This window comes from Rhinopithecus roxellana, chromosome 14 (assembly GCF_007565055.1).
Source record: "Rhinopithecus roxellana isolate Shanxi Qingling chromosome 14, ASM756505v1, whole genome shotgun sequence".
NCBI lineage: Eukaryota > Metazoa > Chordata > Mammalia > Primates > Cercopithecidae > Rhinopithecus > Rhinopithecus roxellana.
Window position 1 is genome coordinate 124,068,140 of NC_044562.1, and position 20,704 is coordinate 124,088,843.

At 37.2% G+C, this 20,704-nt stretch overlaps 1 protein-coding gene and 1 non-coding gene across 10 annotated transcripts in view; one reads left to right on the plus strand and one right to left on the minus strand.

Annotated features, from left to right (window-relative positions):
- The window catches only part of R3HDM1 (R3H domain containing 1), a 213,754-nt gene that overhangs the window by 57,906 nt on the left and 135,144 nt on the right, over positions 1 to 20,704 (minus strand). For 4 of the 9 annotated variants that reach the window (XM_030916132.1, XM_030916129.1, XM_030916131.1 and 1 more), the window contains 3 exons: positions 19,733 to 19,834; positions 17,703 to 18,008; positions 8,102 to 8,225 (listed from right to left, as the gene is read on the minus strand). In XM_030916132.1, coding sequence (XP_030771992.1) covers positions 8,102 to 8,225; positions 17,703 to 18,008; positions 19,733 to 19,834 — 532 coding nt within the window. The remainder of the gene's footprint in view (positions 1 to 8,101; positions 8,226 to 17,702; positions 18,009 to 19,732; positions 19,835 to 20,704) is intronic. The other 5 variants (XM_030916133.1, XM_010367340.2, XM_010367311.2 and 2 more) reach the window with 2 other exon arrangements.
- On the plus strand, positions 13,210 to 13,316 carry LOC115893433. The gene has a single exon (XR_004053430.1). It is a non-coding gene; the product is annotated as a U6 spliceosomal RNA (small nuclear RNA).

A 20,704-nucleotide genomic window follows, 5' to 3' on the forward strand; every position in this document is an offset into this window, starting at 1 on the left:
TGCATAAATTGTATTAAACAATCAGGAAGGGCCACTGCACTCCAGTCTAGGCAAAACAGTGAGACTCTGTCTCTAAAATATTAAAACATAACAAAAGACAATTGGGAAGGAGAAGAACTGGCTCAAATGGTGACACTATTTCAGGTTCCACATCCCACGGTTCTGTCTCTCAGCCTGAGTATTTCCATGTGAATCGCCAATGTTCCCTTTGGACTTTAGTTTTGCTGTTTTGCCTCGAAGGCTGCTTTTGCTCAAAATGTCTGTTGCCACATTCCAGATGAGTCTATAGAAGATTTGTCTAGCAGCGTTTTCATAGATACTGGCTGTCTTCTCCACAAAGTCAGGCTGCTTTGCCAAGAAGTCAGACTTTACTCAGCAGGGCAATGCCAGCTTTAACCTGGACACATTTTGTGCAAGGAGAGCTGCTACGTTTTATGGGTGAAGTCTCTGCTACGTTTTATGGGTGAAGTCTTGAAGTTCTGTGAAGCAATGGCTTTTTTCCATCCACTGAGTAGCATTTCATTTTTACATCCAAAGCAGGAAAACCCACCAGGTTTAAACTACACTGGATAGAAAGCCATCAGGGTCTGAGGAGCCGTTCTAAACTATCACAACTAAAATCGTCATTTAACATCTGATGCTCAGTATGATCGGAACCCCAGGAGGGAAATTCTACTGACATTAGGACAGGTATCTGAACGGTTTTTCCAGAAGTCATGATGAAATGTTTTATCACTCATTCTAATAATTATAACAAACATACAACATAGTAACTGGCTAAAAAGTATATAATTTTGAATTACATTCTCTAAAGAGCAGAACATTAAAGATTACTAAAAGATTATCGGTCTTTTTCTAATGCAGTGCTCAGCAGAAAAGTACTCAACAGGCATAACAGACTAGCATTTGTTCTAATTAAAAAGAAAATAAAACTGGGATCTATATTGGTTAAAATTACTATAATCACAAGCAAAACTAGAAATACTCAGCTGGAAAGCACTAAAAACAGAAAACCCCACATCATTCACCTAATCCAATCAAAGATAAGAATCTTACTTTTGCCTATGTAAGACAAAATCATTAATAAAATAATTGTTAACATTAAAATAAAGGATCATTTAATTACAGGTATGCCTCACATTATGTACATTTGCTTAATAAAATTTACATCTTGAACTGTTCAAGTTGCTCATGAATTCCTCTGAACTTTTGTTTAAACAAAGAAATTTCAGACTGCTGGGCATGAACCGTTAGAGAGTGACACCTAGAGAAGTGACATTGTAGTTTAGGCTCCTTGTCTAATTATTCAGACAAAAGCAAGACTGGTACAGAGTTCTGATAGTGTCAAAAGTATAGTTTGAAGACTGCCAAGTATGAGAAAGAAAAATCCAATGATCTGGAAAAGAGGGAGAAGGTTCACGATTAGGAAGGAGAAGTAGATTACTAGAGAATGAAAAGTATCAACAGGTTTCAAAAATGCTACAAGAAGAGTATTTCCAGTATCCCGACACCAAGTTGGCTACCACATAAATTATTCTTTCTCCATTAAAAAGTATATTTCAGTATATTAGAATTAAAAAAAAATTCTTCCTGTGATACATCTGAATTTAACCTGGAAAGTAGAGGAAAACAGTATATATCTTTTATAGGAATTTATGTCAATATTGTGGGAAAGCCTCTATTTTGTAAAGTAAGAAATGCCAATAGTAAGTGATACCAAACAACAAAATAAATATCCAGATCTCAACATATATATATATATATATATATATATATATACACACACATATATATATTTTAAACACTACCATTCTGCTGTGTTAAAGGACTGCACTGTTGCAATATTATGCCATTTCTTCCAGCACTTTCAGAGGAAAGCACAATCAATTCCGCAAGCTGAGAGAACTAGGACAATATAAATTGATGGTTCAGGCACTTCCCTGGAGGGCTCCAAAGAATATTCTATTTTTAACTCTCTTTCACTTTAACTGAGAAGAGAGCAGGAAGGAAATGTAGTGCTCAGCAGGAAAGTATTGAACAGGCATTAACAGGCTAATTTTATTTTATATAGGTGATCTGAACTAGCATTTGTTCTAAAGGAAAGCACTCTTAATAACACAGAAATAATCAGAAAAATTACAAAAAGAATTAAACAACTGCTTAGAATACCCATGAATCTGAGGTTATTTCACTTAATAGTACCTATTAATTTTTTTTCCAGACTGTGCTTGTACAACAGAAGCACTGTGAAGGTAATTTTTTTTGTTTTGTTTTTTAAAAGATGAGCCATTTTACTAAAGCTAAATTTATTTGTAACTAGGCATCTACAAGACCAAATTGTTAAAACCTCAAGCTTATAATCTTGGGCTTCTGTCTGTGGCACTATTTCGGTAGGCGGGCAATTTCAACTAAAGCTAGCCCCATGGGTGTATTTGGAAGGAGATGCAGTTGCCATCACACTTGATTATCCCTTCTTATCTATCAACCCCTCTTCTCTCACTCCTGTGCCTGAAATAAACATTTACATATACAAAAACAAATTCTAACAAAAACAGCCACACAGAGTTTATAGCTCACAGCTATTTAAAGAACTATTCCATGGAAGAGTCTATACAACTCAAGGAAATCTGTGGGTACTTACCAGATATATTTGGCTCCAGATTTCAGTGGCGGCAGGTTAATGGAGAAGGGAAAAGGGAAATAGGTGGATTGTAGGTATTATACAATGTCTGAATCTATGCTGAATCACACAATACATACTAAGAAATGCTCACAGAATCAATGAAAAAACAAGAATAGCCAGAGCCACTACCTAGTAATTTACAAATACAAAATTCCTAGTACTTGGATTGAAAGTTGTCAATAAAGAAATTGACTTTGTGCCTAGAGTCCCTATTTGACATAGCTGACTCTCCTATCAATAAGCCCCCTCATCTGCTTACCCAGTAGTGTTGATTTTTCCTGCTTGCCTTTTACACCCTCGTTACTCTTAAATTTGTGCCTTGAAATTCTGTCAACAATCTGCACACACTGAAGACTGTTTATCCTAACAAGTTTCTTCCATAGTGTCGTTCATCAGGATCCTACCATAGTCTGCTGGTAACAGAGCTTAATCAACTTGGAACCATATGATTCTGGGTTATCTGGAAAGCTAAGACTAAGGATATAATGCAGTGATAATCTTTGAAGTTATCAAATGGTTGCAAAACTAAAAGTATAGTTTCACAGAATCATTTTGCTTCCCAAAGATATACAACAACATCATTGTTTGGAAAAAAAAATTAAATTATATCGTTGGTAAGAGCTGAGCCCAAGTAGCTTCAAATGCATTTAGGTGTATTAGGTCCGTCTGATGTCATGCTTTCATATATAACAAGATCCCTAAAAAGTTGTGTAGCAATAGGGAGAGATATACTTGACTTCTGCTAATGAGTTTGGTATGCTTAAAACATTAAGCTTTTTAGATAAGCTCAAAACCAAACTGAATTTGCCATCCAAATCTTACTTTGGAAAAGAAATAAGCAATAGCTCTCACAAATTTTTAATAGGTAAATTATATTAGGCCAAAGCTGTCACTTAAATTCAAATCCCTATTTCTGAGTATGATGCATGATTTAAAGGTATTACAATTAATGAAAAATATAAACAAATGTTAACACCTTCATACAGCATTAAAAAAAAGCAAAAAAGCAGTGGAAACCTGAGTAAAAAGAAGCCAGGAAGCAGCTGAAAAAGAGACCGGTTCACTGTGAGAAATGTAAACCTCTCAGACAGTGCTACGGCCCCGAATCCAACAGCTCAGGAACAAGGCCAATTATAGCAAAATATTAAATGTATATGGTGAAGCTACAAACTTTTCAGGAGTCATAACAACAGCTACACAGAAAAGAGCTAGGGCTTTGTAAACCTAAGATCTTCACTATAATTACTACCTGCAGAAAAAGTTTCTTTATAGTATACCAAACTCCTTATATGCAGTGTATTTTATAGTATTCAAAACATACATTTTATGATAAAGGTTTAAAGTAATAAATATTAGTGCAACTGGTAATCTGATCTTTTGAAATAGTTGCTTTTATTGACTTGTTACTGACAGCTGGTTGCCAAGCTGTTACAAACCAATTCTCTATTATTCTACCTTTCTGAACTAGAAATGACTCATATGAGACACAAAGAATCGTGGAGTTTTAGAGTACACAGAGGCTTCAACAGACAATACAGTAAAACTTCCATACTTTGCAAATGAGTCCAACTGAAACTCAGTGGCTTTTTTTTTTTTTTGAGACGGAGTCTTGCTCTGTCTCTCAGGCTGGAGTGCAGTGGTGCGATCTACGCTCACTGCAAGCTCCGTTGCCTCCCAGGTTCACGCCATTCTCCCGCCTCAGCCTCCCAAGAAGCTGGGACTACAGGCGCCCGCCACCACGCCCGGCTAATTTTTTTTCTATTTTTAGTAGAGACGGGGTTTCACCGTGTTCACCAGGATGGTCTCGATCTCCTGACCTCGTGATCCGCCCGCCTCGGCCTCCCAAAGTGCTGGGATTACAGGTATGAGCCACCACGCCCGGCCAGAATCTCAGTGGCTTTAAGTGATATGCCTAACACCACTTAAAAATGACTAAGGGCCATCAGGATTCTGACTTTTATTTTGTTGTTCTTTCCATTATACAGTGCATTGCCCAGAAAGTCTTATGTGTGTAGCCAGGATTTCTTCTGTTTCTGTTGATGGGGTTTACTCAACCTTGTTTTGAATGAACAGTCCAGTAGTTTCATATTCGTAACAAAAGACTAGTACATTCATTTCCCCAGCAGTAATGTTAGTCCTGATTTCAGCTGGGGTCCACTGGCACACATGGGTAAAAGACCTAGAGCATTTTATCCTTGAGATATTTCCCCAACCTCCTCCCTACCCACCAAAGGAAAAATAATAAAAGATTCCCTATTTCTTCTGCCCATACCCTATCTGGTCTAAAAATACTTTGCTCAGTTGGGTATGTTAATTGAGGGCAAAATTTCTTTGAGTTCAAATATTAACATTTAAACATTACTTGTGCCATAGTGAAAAAAAAAGGAAAAAATCACGCCAAATCTACTAGTGTTTTCATTATTTGGTTGAATAGTTTCACTCTTTTATGTAATTAAAAAAAACATGCTTCTTGACACTTTGTGGGGTAAGCAAGTGTTGTTTGACAAGACATAAAAATATTAGATATGAAAAATTATTTCTCATTTTTAATCAGATTGGGATAGTAGAATGTAGAGATGTAAGAAAATAAAAGCCAAAAGGATTCTCAGAAGTATGTTTCCATATAAAAATGTAAATTATGACACAGTAATTGCTATATATCTGTTAAAAAAACCCAAAAACAATAAACTGTCTTGTTAATTTCCCAGTACATTTTACTTTTCTACACTAGGGCACATACAAACATAAACGCACACTTTTCTGTTAATTTTTTTTTTTATTTTGAGACTGAGTCTCACTCTGTTGCCCAGGCTGGAGTGCAGTGGTGCCATCTCAGCTAACTGGAACCTCCGCCTCCCAGGTTCAAATGATTCTCCTGCCTCAGCCTCCCAAGTAGCTGGGATTACAGGTGTGCGCCACCACGCCTGGCTAATTTTTTTTTTTTTGTATTTTTAAAGTAGACACAGGGTTGCACAATGTTGGCCAGGCTGGTCTCAAACTCCTGACCTCAGATGATCCACCCGCCTCGGCCTCCCAGAGTGGTGGGATTACAGGTGTTAGTCACCACGCCTAGCCTTCTGCAAGTTTTGACATAAAAATTAACGATGAGCTAACTATAAAAAACTCTTTAGATTACGACTTTTAAAAAAGAGTTCAAATCCCCACTAATTCTATGAAAAGGTTCAATACAATTACCAACACAATAGTTGGCACTGGTACTGCTGAACTCTTCTTTAAAGGAAAATTATCTATGATACTTATTAGCATAACAAAATTCCTTTTTCTTTTAGATAAGAATGTTTTGAGGATTTATTCCTTTTATTCTTCAAACTGAATGAGTCAACTAACTTAATCTGTAAGTTAAGAGGATACTATATAAAACAGCTGAAAGGACAAGTCTAGTTTTTATCAAGTGCTATATTATGACTGACTCATAAGAGCCAAACACAATGTCAAACATTTTTCAAAGACACGGTTCTCTTTTTTGCGCCTGTAGCACTATTCAGATGCAATCTGATTGTTTCCTCCTTCTCATCATAACTAGCATCAGAGAAAACCCCACAATTAAAAATATCACCAATAATAAACACATGCTATCTGTCACATAGATGTTTTCACCCCGATCAGGCATATTTAGTTGTATTCCATTAAATGTCATTTTTTTTTTTTTTTGCAGAGAGGCAATTGTACTTGCATACTAGTCCCAATTTGTGATGGGAAGTGATTTTATAGGTAGTTTGACCATGGAGAGGGATAAAAATTTTGCCATGTTGAAGAACAAAATTAGTAAGCTAACACAAATACAGAACAAAGGATTTTTGCCTGCCTAGGATGTACTAATGAATTAAGTTAATTAGTCACACACAAGGATATTTAAATGAGTAGCATAAAGGTACATTTCTTTATTAGGGCATCAGCTACAGTCTGTGTTATAATTTTGGAAGACAAAAATCAGAAAAAAAAAATATGAAAATTCGATTCCTTGAGGTCCAGAAAAATTCAGAAAATTGTTTCTGAATAAAACACCAATGTATATAAAGCTAATGAGCAGTACCAGCTAATGAGCAGTATCACAACCAATGTTCTCAAGAATAGAGAATAATTTTTGATACCTTTTGAAATTATATCATATACTAGTTACATTATTTGACGTGGACTGTATTATTAAATTTTAGGTAGCTTGGAACTACAGTTCTAACTTGGCTAAAATGACGAATGTTTGTATTCAGCATTCTTTGGAAGAACATTTGTCACAGGTACAATACAAGGCTAGTAACATATTAAAAGGGGAGAACCTGTAAACGAACCACAAGACAACTCCTAAGGGTACCAGATTAAGCACCTGGAAGTTATCCTGCATGGCTACGCTAAGCATGAACTATATCTAGCAAAGAAAGTTAGTGAGTCACACTGATCACTGAAGACTGCAACAGTAAAGAGAAGTATGGCTACTATTCATCAGATGGGCCAGTGCAGAGATGCTTCTCCTAAACTGGTGGTAACCCTGAAGAGTTTCACACAATATCAAGAGCAGTGAACAGCCTCAGTGGAGGTGGAGGTTATGGGTTCCTCAGTGAGTCACACTCACATAGTCTGGGAGCCTCCAATAGTGAAAAGCAGTTAAGAAAGCTCTAAAGAAACCAATGATAAAATTCTACTTCAACTCCTAGAGTTATAAAAGGCTGAATAAATACCTTATTAAACATCTGGGAAGTACACATCTAGGTGAGAAGCATATAGAGAAATGAGTTCATTAAAAAATCAGTAAGATAGTTTTATACACTGAGATCAAAATTGTTTTCACTGAATGCTTGAAGAAAATCTGCAAAGTGCTAAAACAAAAACAATGCTGAGTTTTAGTAAATTTCATTTAAGTGGCCTTAGATTGTATTTTGTTTAAAAATACTTTTCACTATCAATCAACAAACTGAAAAGCAAAACACAGAAAATATGCTAAGTACATCATTTCTTTCAAAGGCATGCTTACTAAAAGATCAAAATATCATCCCTAGACTAGGGTTCTCAATCCAAGTTAGGTGGTTTTGATCTTTGCTTCTGGTTAGCTATTGATAAGTCATCTTGCCTTGCCTTGCCTCTCTTGTGTTACCATAGGTGATTTATCAGGCTGCAAAGACAGCTTCAATTTCAATGGCAGTGAGAGATGGCAGCCACTTAAAAAACTGCTTAAGATATTCCCAGATACTCCCAACCCTTTAGCATGTAGACCTGACACTGTGGTATTTTCTAGAGGATGCCAAGATTTGCTCACTCTTTTAAATCTCACTGGTTTGCAAACTCATATGTATGAACATATTCGAGATCCAGAGAGACTGGGTAGGTACTACTTAAGAGCAATACTGAAATAGAAGATGGAAAAAAGCATGGCTCAGAAGTTATGACATAAGAAACACAACTCACCTGTCTGCTGTGCAGGTTGTGGCAGTGGTTGGTTTAGATGTGAATTGTAATGAACAGAAGGGACTGGGCGATACTGAGGTTGGCTGGAGTGATAGTGGCCTGGAGTGCAATAACAGGCTGGCATCTAGGATCATAAATATTGTGGGAAAAAAAATCAATTTTACTTGCATTACATGCTTTTCTGTGAGGAAGATCACAGTTTAATGAGTAATAATTCTTTTTAGCACTAATCATCCGAAAACTGCTTTTTCTTAAATTTAACTGAAATATTTTAAAAAATTCAAACATACAGTATGCATAAAAAGGTAAGTAATGTGTCACCAATCATATTTAGATTTTAATTTTTTTGCCATATTTGTTTCAGATCTCTTACAAAACCAAACATTACTTAATTAGCTAAAGACTCACCCTATTTCCTTTACTCTAACTTCCGTAGAAGCCATTATTCTGTAGTTGGTGATTTTACTATATAGTATATATCTGTTTACTATGTCTCTATTATCCTTGCATGTATTAGTATTTTATTTATTTGTAGTTTTTTTTTTTTTTTGGAGGTGGAGTCTTGTTCTGTTGCCCAGGCTGGAGTGTAGTGCCATGATCTCGGCTCACGGCAACTTCCGCCTCCCAGGTTCAAACAATTCTCCTGCCTCAGGCTCCCGAGTAGATGGGATTATAGGTGTGCACCACCATGCCTGGCTAATTTTTCTATTTTCAGTAGAGACGGGGTTTCACCATGTTGGCCAGGCTGGTCTCAAACTCCTGACCTCAAGTGATCTGCCCACCTCAGCTTCCCAAAGTGCTGGGATTATAGGCATAAATCACTGCACCCGGCCGACTATTTTAAAAATCCAAATGTCGGCCGGGCGCGGTGGCTCAAGCCTGTAATCCCAGCACTTTGGGAGGCCGAGACGGGCGGATCACGAGGTCAGGAGATCGAGACCATCCTGGCTAACACGGTGAAACCCCGTCTCTACTAAAAAAATACAAAAATCTAGCCGGGCGAGGTGGTGGGCGCCTGTAGTCCCAGCTACTCCGGAGGCTGAGGCAGGAGAATGGCGTAAACCCGGGAGGCGGAGCTTGCAGTGAGCTGAGATCCGGCCACTGCACTCCAGCCCCGGCGACAGAGCGAGACTCCGTCTCAAAAAAAAAAAAAAAAAAAAAAAATCCAAATGTCCAAAATCTGAAATACTCCAAAATCTTTAACTTTCTGAGTACCAACATGATGCCAAAAGCATCATGGCATGTCAGTACGCAAAAAGAAACTCTACACCTGACCTCATGTGACAGGTTACAGTCAAAACTTTGTCATGCATGAAGTTACTTAAAATATTGCTTATATTACCTTAAGGCTACGTGTATAAGATGTATATGAAACACAAACGAACTTGGTTTTAGATTTTGGGCCCTATCCCAAGATATCTCATTGCATATATGCAAATATTCCAAAAAAAAAAAAAAAAAAAATCTGAAACTTCTGGTCCCAGGCTTTTCAAATAAGGGAAACTCAACTACATATAATTTCACGAAACTTATTTTGCAATTCATATTGTTTTTGAGACATCTTTCTTTATTGAAACATATACAGCTAGCTCATTCAATTTAACTGCTGAAGAACATTCATTGTATCAACTATTTTATCCATTCCCACATTAATGCACAGTTATACTGGTTCCATTCTTTAATTTTTCTCATACAGTCATGTATCGCAAAGTGACATTTTGGTCAATGACAGATTGCATATATGATGGTGGCCCCCTAAGATTATAAAGAAGCTGAAAAATTCCTATCACCCAGTGATGTCATAGCATAAAACATCACTCACATGTCTGTAGTCCTACTGCGCTAGCAGTTGTTTAAAAGTATAGCAGACAGTATATAACACTTGGTAATGATAATAAATGGCTATTATTGGTTTATGTATTTACTATATTTTTAACTATTATTTTAGAATGTAGTCCTTCTGGGCTGGGTGTGGCAGCCCACACCTGTAATCCTAGCCCTTTGGGAGGCTGAGGCGGGAGGATCACTTGAGCCAAGGAGTTCAAGATCTGGCTGGGCCACACAGTGAGACCCTATCACTACTGAAAATTAAAAAAATAGCTAGGTGTGGTGGCGCATGCGCCTGTAGTCCTGGATACTCGGAGGCTGAGGCTGGGGATTACTTGAGCCCAGGAGGTCACAGCTGCAAGTGAGCAGTGGTTGCACCACTGCACTCCAGCCTGAGTGACAGTGGTAAGAGCCTGTCTTAAAAAGAATGTAGTCCTGCTACTCAATAAAAACTACAAAACAGATTCACGGCCGGAGGCAGGGGCTCACACCTGTAATCCTAGCACTTTGGGGTGGATCACTTGAGCTCAGCAGTTCGAGACCAGCCTGGGCAACATGGTGAAACCCTGTCTCTACAAAAAATACAAAAATTAGCCAGGTGTGATGCGCGTGTCTGTAGACCCAGCTACTTGGGGGGCTGAGGTGGGAGAACTGCTTGAATCTGGGAGAATGAGGCTTCAGTGAGCCAAGATCGTGCCATTGCATTCCAGCCTGGGTGACAAAGTGAGACCCTGTCTCAAAAAACAAAAAACAAAACAAAACCCAAACCAAACACACCACACACACACAGACTCAGGTATGTCTTTCAGGAGGTATTTCAGAAGAAGGCATTGTTATCATAGGAGATGACAGCTCCACGTGTGTTACTGCCTCTGAAGACTTTCTAGAGGGACAAGATGTGGAGGTGGAAGACAATGATGCTGATGATCCTGAACTGCGTAGGCCTAGGCTAATATGCATGTCTGCATCTTGGTTTTTAATTAAAAAAAATTAAAAAGAAAGAAAATTTAAAAATTTATAAAAGCTTTAGAATAAGGATACAAAGAAAATATTTCTGTATAGCTGTACAATGTATTTGTATTTTAAGCTAAGTTTTATTACATAAAAATAAAAAAGTGAAAAGAATTAAAACGTTTATAAAGTTACTGTAAGCTAAGGTTAGTTTATTATTGAAGAAAGAAAAATGTATTAGATAAATTAAGTGTAGCCTAAGTGAAGAGTGTTTATGAAGTCTACAGTAGTAAAATGTCCCAGGCCATCACATTCACTCACCACTCACTGACTCACCTAGAACAACTTACAGTCCTGCAAGCTGCATACATGGTTAACTGCACTATATCAGTGTACTATTTAAAAAAATCTTTTGACCGGGTGCAGTTGCTCACGCCTGTTAATCCCAGCACTTCTGGAGGCTGAGGCAGGCAGATCATGAGGTCAGGAGTTTATCAGCCTGGCCAACAAAGTCAAACCCCGTCTCTCCCAAAGATACAAAAAGTTAGCCGGGCGTTGTGGCACGTGCCTTGTAGTCTCAGCTACTCAGGGGCTGAGGCAGGAGAATCACTTGAACCAGGGAGGCGGAGGTTGTGGTGAGCTGAGGTCTTACCACTGAACTCCAGTCTGGCGGCAGAGCAAGACTCTGTCTCAAAAAAAAAAAAAAAAAAAACCAAAACCAAAAAACTTTTATATCGTATTTTTACCGTACCTTTTTGGTTTACATATGTTTAGATACACAAATACTTATCATTGTGATATAATTGCCTACAGTATTTAGTACAGTAACATGTTGTATAGGTTTGTAGCTCATAGGCTATACCATATAACCTAGGTGTGTAGAGGGCTACACCATCTAGGTGTGTGTAAATACACTTTGTGACATTCACACAATGACAAAACCCACTAGAGATGCATTTCTCAGAAAGTATCTCTATCATTAAATGATGCATGACCATATTTCTAATGCAAATTAAAATGCCATCAAGACTATCTTGATTTAGTTTTCCTTTCAGAGCTATTACTATTAGTTATGAAGTTCTCTTAATCTGACCTTGTTTGGGGTGAAGAATAAACACCTAATCCGGTAGTAAAGAAGTATGTGGGTAAGTTAACTTTAACAGTGTCATGGGCTCGCTCACATTCTGCTCTTCTGATTGGGTTATTTGTAAAAAGAACAGAGATCTGTGGCGATCTTAAAGAGTGCTCACCTCATCTGAAAACCAGCCAGGTGTAACATTCCTAGGTTAGTTTTTAGCCAAGAATCTCTCAAGTTTACTGTAGATCTCCTGTCTTTGAAGCATTAAAATAGACACAATACATACAGGATCCCTTAACTGTTCCTGGAGGTATCAGATAGTAATCTAAATCCTGAGTTTAGGTATTTTCCTTTAATTAAAGAAGATATCTTTTTTTATTTGGCTGGTTTTGGATTTGGCTGGAGTGAAGTGGTGCAATCTCAGTTTACTGCAACCTCCAATTTCCAGGTTCAAGCAATTCTCCTGCCTCAGTCTCCTGAGTAGCTGGGATTACAGGTGTCTGCCACCACACCTGGCTATGTTTTTTTTTTTTGGTATTTTTAGTAGAGATGGGGTTTCACCATATTGGCCAGGCTGGTTTCGAACTCCTGACCTCAAGTGATCCGCACATCTTGGCCTCCCAAAGTGCTAGGATTACAGGCTTGAGCCACTGTGCCTGGCTAGTACCTCTCTCTTTTTAAAATTGAGATGGAGTCTCGCTCTGTGTCCCAGAAGTGCAGTGGCACGATCTCAGCTCACTGCAACCTCTGCCACCTGGGTCCAAGCAATTCTCGTGCCTCAGCCTCCCAAGGTAGCTGGGATTATAGGTGCCCGCCACCATGCCCGGCTAATTTTTTTTGTATTTTTAGTAGAGATGGGGTTTCGCCATATTGGTCAGGCTGGTCTCGAACTCCTGACCTCAAGTGATCTGCCTGCCTCAGCCTCCCAAAGTGTTGGGATTACAGGCGTGAGCCACTGTGCCCGGCTGCCAATATCTCTTTTAAGGCAAAAATTATTAACACTATTTTTGGTATATAATATATAGAGATGCAATGTATATGGCAACAACAGCAATAGGATGGAGAATGTAAATGGAATTACACTGTCATAAGGCTGCTACATTTTACTTGAAATTTCAATATTAACTTGAAGTAGATTTTGATAAGGTAAAGGGAGGTAAAGGTATATAACACAGTCCCTAGAAAAACAAACACATTCAGAAAATTCAAGGGGATGTACCTAAAAAGACAATACTAAAGAAAGTGAACTGAAGTGCTCACTTTGGCAGCACATATAATAAAATTGGAACAATACAGAGAAGATTAGCATGGACACTGCACGAGGATGACACGGAAATTCGTAAAGTATTCAATATTATTTTTAAAAAGTTCAAATAATATAAAATGCAGGAAAGTAGAATAAAATACAGATAGGGCAAATAAAAAAAATAACAATGTGGCATACCTGAATCTAACTATGTCAAAAATACATTAAATTTAAAGGGTCTAATGACAAATCATTGTATAAAGAGGCAGAACCCAACTAATAACCATAAATAAAAGACACTTTAAATATAGGGGTTGCAAGTAAGGTAGAAAAAGACATACCATTTAAATGTTACTCAAAAGAATGACACTATAATGTCAGATAAAATAGGTTTCAAGAAATACTATTAGAGACAGAGAAAAACATTATGTATAAGTCAATATATCAGGAAGATACGATAAATATAAATTGCTTAATATAGCTTCAAATACTATAAAAATCTGATAGAACTTAAGAGGGAAATAGACAAATCCCAAAACAATAGAATATGAAATCAATGATGACCAGAATAAATGAAAAAACACCCCATGCTCATTTAAGACTGGAAAATTTAATAGTTAGTATGGCAATAATATCAAAGAGATCTACATATTCCATGCAATACCTATCAACACTCCAATGGTCTTTTTTTGCAAAAACAGAAAAGCCCATTCTCAAATTCATATGGAACCGCAAGGAGCCTGAATACTAAAAACAATTTTGAAGAAGAACAGAGTAGGAGTCCTCACTCTTTCCATTTTTAAAAGTTACTACAAAGCCACAGCAATGAAAACAATGTAGTACTGGCAAAAGGATAGAAATACATAATGTGGTAAAAGTGAAAGCCCAGGAAAAAACCCTTACATTTATGGTCAATGGATATTTGACAAGGATTCCAAGGTTATTTAATGGGGAAAGAAAAGTATCTTCAACAAATAATGCTAGAATAACCAGATATATACTTGAAAAAGAATAAAGATGAACTCTTGCCTCACACCATATTCAAAAATTAACTTACAATGGATAAATGACCTAGGAGCTAAAAACAAAGCACTTAAAAGACAGGACTACACTTTCGTGACCTTTGTTTTGGCAACAAATTCTTAGATATGACACCACAAGCACGAGAAATAAAAGAAAAAATGGATAAAGTGAACTTTACCAAAATTAAAAAACTTTTATCCATCAAAGAACATTATTAAGAAACTAAAAAGACAATTTTACAGAATGAGTGAAAATAATTGCATATCACTTATCTGACAAGGGTCTAGTATCCAGAATACATAAAGAGCTCTTAGCTCAATAATAAAAAGACAAATATATATATATATACACACACATACACACACATACATTTAATACATATACACACATACTCCAAAAAACTGAAAACAGATATTAAAAAAATACAGGTACCCACATATTCAAAACAGCACTATTTACAGAAACAAAAGATGAAAACATTCCAAATTTCAGCCAGGTGTGGTGGCTCATGCCTGTATCCCAGCACTTTGGGAGGCCGAGGTGGGCGGATCACTTGAGGTCAGGAGTTCCAGACCAGCCTGGTTAAAATGGTGAAACACCGTCTCTACCAAAAATACAAAAACTAGCTGGGTGTGGTGGCTCATGCCTGTAAGCCCAGCTACTCAGGAGGCTGAGGCAGGAGAATTGCAGGTGAACCTGGCAGGTGGAGGTTGCAGTGAGCCGAGATCACACCACTGCATTCCAGCTTGGGCAACAAAGAGAGACTCTATCTCAAAATAAATAAATAAATAAACAAAAAAGAAAGAAAGAGAAAGAAAGAAAGAGAAGGAAGGAAGGAAGGGAGGGAGGGAGGGAGGGAGGGAGGGAGGGAGGGAGGGAGGAAGGAAGGAAGGAAGGAAGGAAGGAAGGAAGGAAGGAAAGAAAAAGAAAGAAAAGAAAACATTCCAAATTTCAATTAATGGATAAAAAAGTAAAGTATGAATAGTGTGAACAGATTTTTAAGTATGAATACATTTTAAGTATGAATAGTGTGCCACTGTGTGTGTGTTTGTGTGTGTGTGTTTGTGTGTGTGTGTGTGTGTGTGTGTGTGTGTGTGTGTGCGCACGCGCGCACATGCGCACAGGCCTAAGCTACAATGTGGCGCAGGCCTAAGCTACAACTTTGCAAATATTATGTTAAGTGAATTAAGTCAGACACAAAAGGTAACAGGTCACCTGATTCCATTAATATGAAGTATTCAGAATAGGTAAATCCACAGGAGACAGAAGCAGATTGGTGGTTGCCAGAGGCTGGGAAATGGGGAAGTAGCAACTGCTAACAGGTAGGGGGTTTCCTTTTGGAGTGATGAAAATGTTTTGGAACCAAACAGAAGTGGTGGTTGTACAGCACTGTGAATATGAACTAAATGCAACTAAAATGTTCACATAAAAATGGTTAAATGATTCATTTTATATTATGTGAATAAAAAAAACCAAAATGCCCTGCCCCACAAAAAAATCCTGAACAAAAAAACACATAACACTAAAATATTAGAACACAAATTCTCAGCTCACTGCAACCTCTGCCTACCGGGTTCAAATAATTCTCCTGCCTCACGCTCATGAGTAGCTAGGATTACAGGTGCACACCAGCATGCCCAGTTAATTTTTGTATTTTTATTAGAGATGGGGTTTCACCATGTTGGCAAAGTTGGTCTCAAACTCCTGACCTCAAGTGATCTGCCCATCTTGGCCTCCCAAAGTGCTGGGATTACAGACATAAGCTACTGTGTCCGGCTCAAAACACTGAAATCTTAAAGAGTGAGCTCTCTGACCACATATAATTAAAATAGCAATCAATAACGAAAGGTATTTAGAAAGCCCCTAAATATTTGGAAATTAAATAACATACTTCTAAGTAAGTCATGGGTCATAAAAAGTCCTCCTAAAAGACAAAACATTTTAAACTAAATAATAACTAACATACTACATATCCAAATTTGTGGCTAGCACCAAAATGTTGCTTAGAAATTTGCAGCATTTAAAAAAAAAGAGAAAAAGAAATTTATAGCATTAAAAACTTCTATTAGAAAGAAGAAAAATCTAAAATCGCTGAAAATAAGATCATAAAAATTAACGAAACTTTCTTTCTTTTTGAGATGGAGTCTCGCTCTGTTACCCAGGCTGGAGTGCAGTGGCTCAATCTCGGCTCATTGCAACCTTCACGTCCTGGGTTCAAGTGATTCTCCTGCCTCAGCCTCCCCAGTAGCTGGGATTACAGGCGTGCACCACCACACCTGGCTAACTTTTGTATTTTCAGTAGAAAAAGGGTTTTGCCATGTTGGCCAGGCTGGTCATTAACTCCTGATCTCAAGTGATCCACCTGCCTCAGCCTCCCAGAGGGCTGGGATTGCAAGCGTGAGCCACCACGTCCGGCCTGTTTTTTTTTTTTTTTTTTTTTTTTTTTTAGAACATCAAAAGAATTGATAAACCATCTGGCTAAATTAATAAACAAAAACGAGAGTGTAAAATTACCATATCAAGAAATAAAATAAAAAGGGAACACCACTAAGATCCTAAAGATATTAAAAGCATAAAGGGATATTAAGAATAATTTTATGAAAACAAGTTTGAAACATGAAATGGACACAAATTATGACAATTAGTCCAAAGAGAAACAGAGAACTGGAATCCTTTTATATCTACTAAGAAATTAAATTTGCAATTTAAAAACCTTCCCTGCAAAAAATCTCCAGTTATAGATGAATTCATTGGTGAATTCTGGCAAACATGTGAGAAGAAGTAACATCAATCCTACACAAACACCTTTAGAAAATAAAGGAGGAGGGAACAATGCACAAACTCATTTTAAGGCTAGTACCACCCGGAGAGTAAAACCAAAAATACTATAAGCAAACTGTGGACCAATATCCTTCATGAACATAGATGCAAAAATCTTTAACAAATATTAGCAAACTGAATCCCACAACATATAAGGATAGTCTGTTTCAGAAATTAAAAGTCAGTTAAACATTCAAAAGTTTCGCCATATTGCCCAGGCTGGTCTCCAACTCCTAGGCTCAAGCCCAGCCTTGTGAGTCTGCCTCAGCCTCACAAAGTGCTGGGATTACAGGGCGTGAGCCACTGTGCCCAGCCTTACCATTTTATTTTTACAGTGGATTTACACTTCATTGTGTTTCCCCAGTGGATTTACACTTTATTGTGTTTCCCCTAGGTTAGTATTTTAGAAACCCATACCTCTCAGAAAAAAACCCTTAAAACTCACATACTTTACCAACCAGCTGGAGCATTTACCTGTCATATGGTTGCTTAGCACGTGTATGAAAATCTCCAGAGAAGGAAAGATGACTATATGCTTTTGTTTATATACTCTGACAAATTCTCTTCATGAGAATTTAAAAACAAGTTCTTTGAAGTTAAAACTGATCTTAAGTGAGAGGTTTCCACAAGAAAGAAAAGGTTAAAAAGCAATATACCTGTGGTGATGGCTGCTGAATATATCCCTGCTGCTGGAGCACAGGCTGGCTGACAGGATGACCAGAGGCAGAATATCCAGCAGTAGGGACTGGCTGCCCAGGTGGTAGGGGAGGAGGAGGAGGAGGTGGTGGTGGTGGCGGTGGAGGAGGATGTGGTGGAGGGGCTGCTGTCATGATATAACCAGACTGCTGTGGAGACTGAAGAACCACAGTGGACTGGAACATGGTGGCATGAGGGTCAGAACCATCAGTAGATGGCTGGCGAGCAAGACTCATGTGACTAAACTGAGACCCAAGGTTATCCTGCTAAAAAAGGAACAAGTCAACAATTAGTAAGCCTTCTACACATAGGCCAAACTTATCAAAGAAAAATACTTCCTATTTTTACATAAGGTACAGTAGTACATATTATGGAAATTATATACATCTACAACAGCAATAATGTAACAGAGGGAAGCTTCAAAAAAACTACAACTCTATTGTTGAATATTACAATGCTGTCATTACAAATTATTTAAAAAATGTATCTAATGGGGATGTACAGCATGCAGAAAAGAGTAGGGTACAACATTTCACATTAAAACGTGAAGACATTTATTTAAATGAAGGTGAAAGGAACATTAGAATGTAGAAGTGAAATTGGCCATGTTCATATTATATAATTAGTATTTTCTGAAAGGACTTCAAAGACCAAGCAAAGAGCAAGGTACTAATTAGTATTTGCTTTAAATTATCTCCCCTCTTCCTAGAAAGCAAAATTCAAATTCTATGCATTTTTGTATCCCTAACCATGAAAATTACTTGTAGAAATTAAAAACATAAAATCCAACTACACAGTCCTTTCTCTAATCTCTCAAAAATAATTTGGCCATACATTCCATTCTTCCCTTGTGTTTTTCAGTCTGTTCTGGAAGTCAGATAATTTGACAAATGTAATTCAAATGACAGTTTCCTACGCTTTTGCTAAATGGTGCCCTACCAAGACAAGGGTTATGATTTATGTGCTATCTGACAAACATTTCTCTAACTCAACAGGATAAGGACCAGCTCTTATTGTTCCAGAAAAATATAACTGAAATGATGATATAGGGTTAAAATGCTCCCTATTCCCAAGAAACCACAGACTGGCAACAAAATATACCACATTTTGTTAAAAGGTCAACACAAAATTGTGGCAATTGAGTCATCAGATCAAAGCTGACATGTCTGCAGTTTCTAGATCTACTGGATTTTCCAAAGAAAATTAAGGCTATGGAGAAGATAAAGGACTGAAAGGAGACGCCTGATTTAATGATTGAAAATATATGGTTTTTCTCTTCCCAAATAGTCACTATGACATACTCTAGCACTATTAGCCTAACTTAGTGAATGCTTTCAAAAAGAAAAAAATGTACCTATGAACTGTAATTTCCATGTTATATTATCAAATATTGTTAATAGAAGTACCATAACTGTATACCACTCTCAAAGTCACCTTGGAAAAAAGTCATTTTCTTATTCCAATAAAAATTGGGGGCATACTTTGGATTGAAGAAAGTATCATTACTTTACAGTCACAGACTAAATATCCAGAAATCTTCTTAGAAAATACACTTAGAAGTCCTCTGTAGCTGTAAGCTACAACTCACCCTAAGAACTGGTACTGAGTCTACTGGACCTTCAGTGTTGGTGAGAAAATAACAATGCCTAAACCCAGATGAAAGCTACCATCCCAGGACAGCACAGATCCCGCACTGGTCTCAATGAGAAAGTTGCTGAAACGTATTAGGACTAGAATAATCAACCTGAAAATTCTTTCATTATGAAAAAGCAGGAAAAGATTAAACAATCACCATAATAAGCCACTATAACCAATATCTTATGGAACAGAATAAATTATTTCTAGTATGAATTAGAAATACTTTTTTAGATACATATGTAGACCTGACTCAAAAAATCACAAAAGATCATATTACATTAATGACACTCTTGAGCATTCATCACACATCCACCCACAGAAACAACGCAGGAGGTGAATAGAGATATAGTACCACGGAGTATTGCTGGGTGGGTGAGACTGGCAGGAGCGGGGATGGGTAAGGGGCTGTAGAGTACTGAACAGGCTGTGAAGAGGACTGCAGAGGACGAACAGGCTAAAGAATAACAGGTTGGCAAACAAAGTTAATGTCAGAATAAAACGTTAGAAGAATTGCATAAAATGGAAATTTACACTTTTTTGGCAATAGCTTTAACTACATTTATAAAGTCATTTAAAATATAACAACATAGGAAACAACAAAAACAATACAAAGTGAAGAAACTCTAATACAGTAAAAGTTTCAAAAACATGTATGCCTGAATTTATTACATAATTAGGAGGATAATTTTTTGCAATAAAATATTTCTTTATTATAGATTAACGGGAACAGGTGATTTAGGCATTTTGAATCCTATTATTTAACCAAGACCCCTGAGTTAAGTCAGTCAAAGCAAAACTACTTCTCATTATTTCCTGGTTTTATGAAAGGGCTGCCCTATTTTGCAGTATAACACTAAATTATAAACGAAACACTTCATTCTTACTATCAGACAGCAATAACTTACACAATAACTGTCACAATTACCCTACTGATAAGGCAAAATTAAGCAGTCTTTTGGGACCAAAGCCCCTAACTTTTAGCAATTTTATAAGAAAAATGCACTGCGTAAAAAAATATAGTGGGAACTATTAAGAATGATAGCCTAAGGAACAACACACATATACATATAGACACATGCACACACACACACACAAACACATCTCTTTTATATAAGGAAGATAAACACTTCCTTTGTAATTAAACACATTTCTATTAAGATAGTACACATTAGGAGCTGAGAAACTAGTTACTTAAAATCTCTGGCCGTTAATGAAATATTCCTGAGTTTCAGGAAAAAAAGGTTTTATGTTTCCCGGGGGCACTCAAAAACAGGTGTTATTTTTTAAAAAAAGTTGTAATCACTTTTCAATCTTGGGAATACAG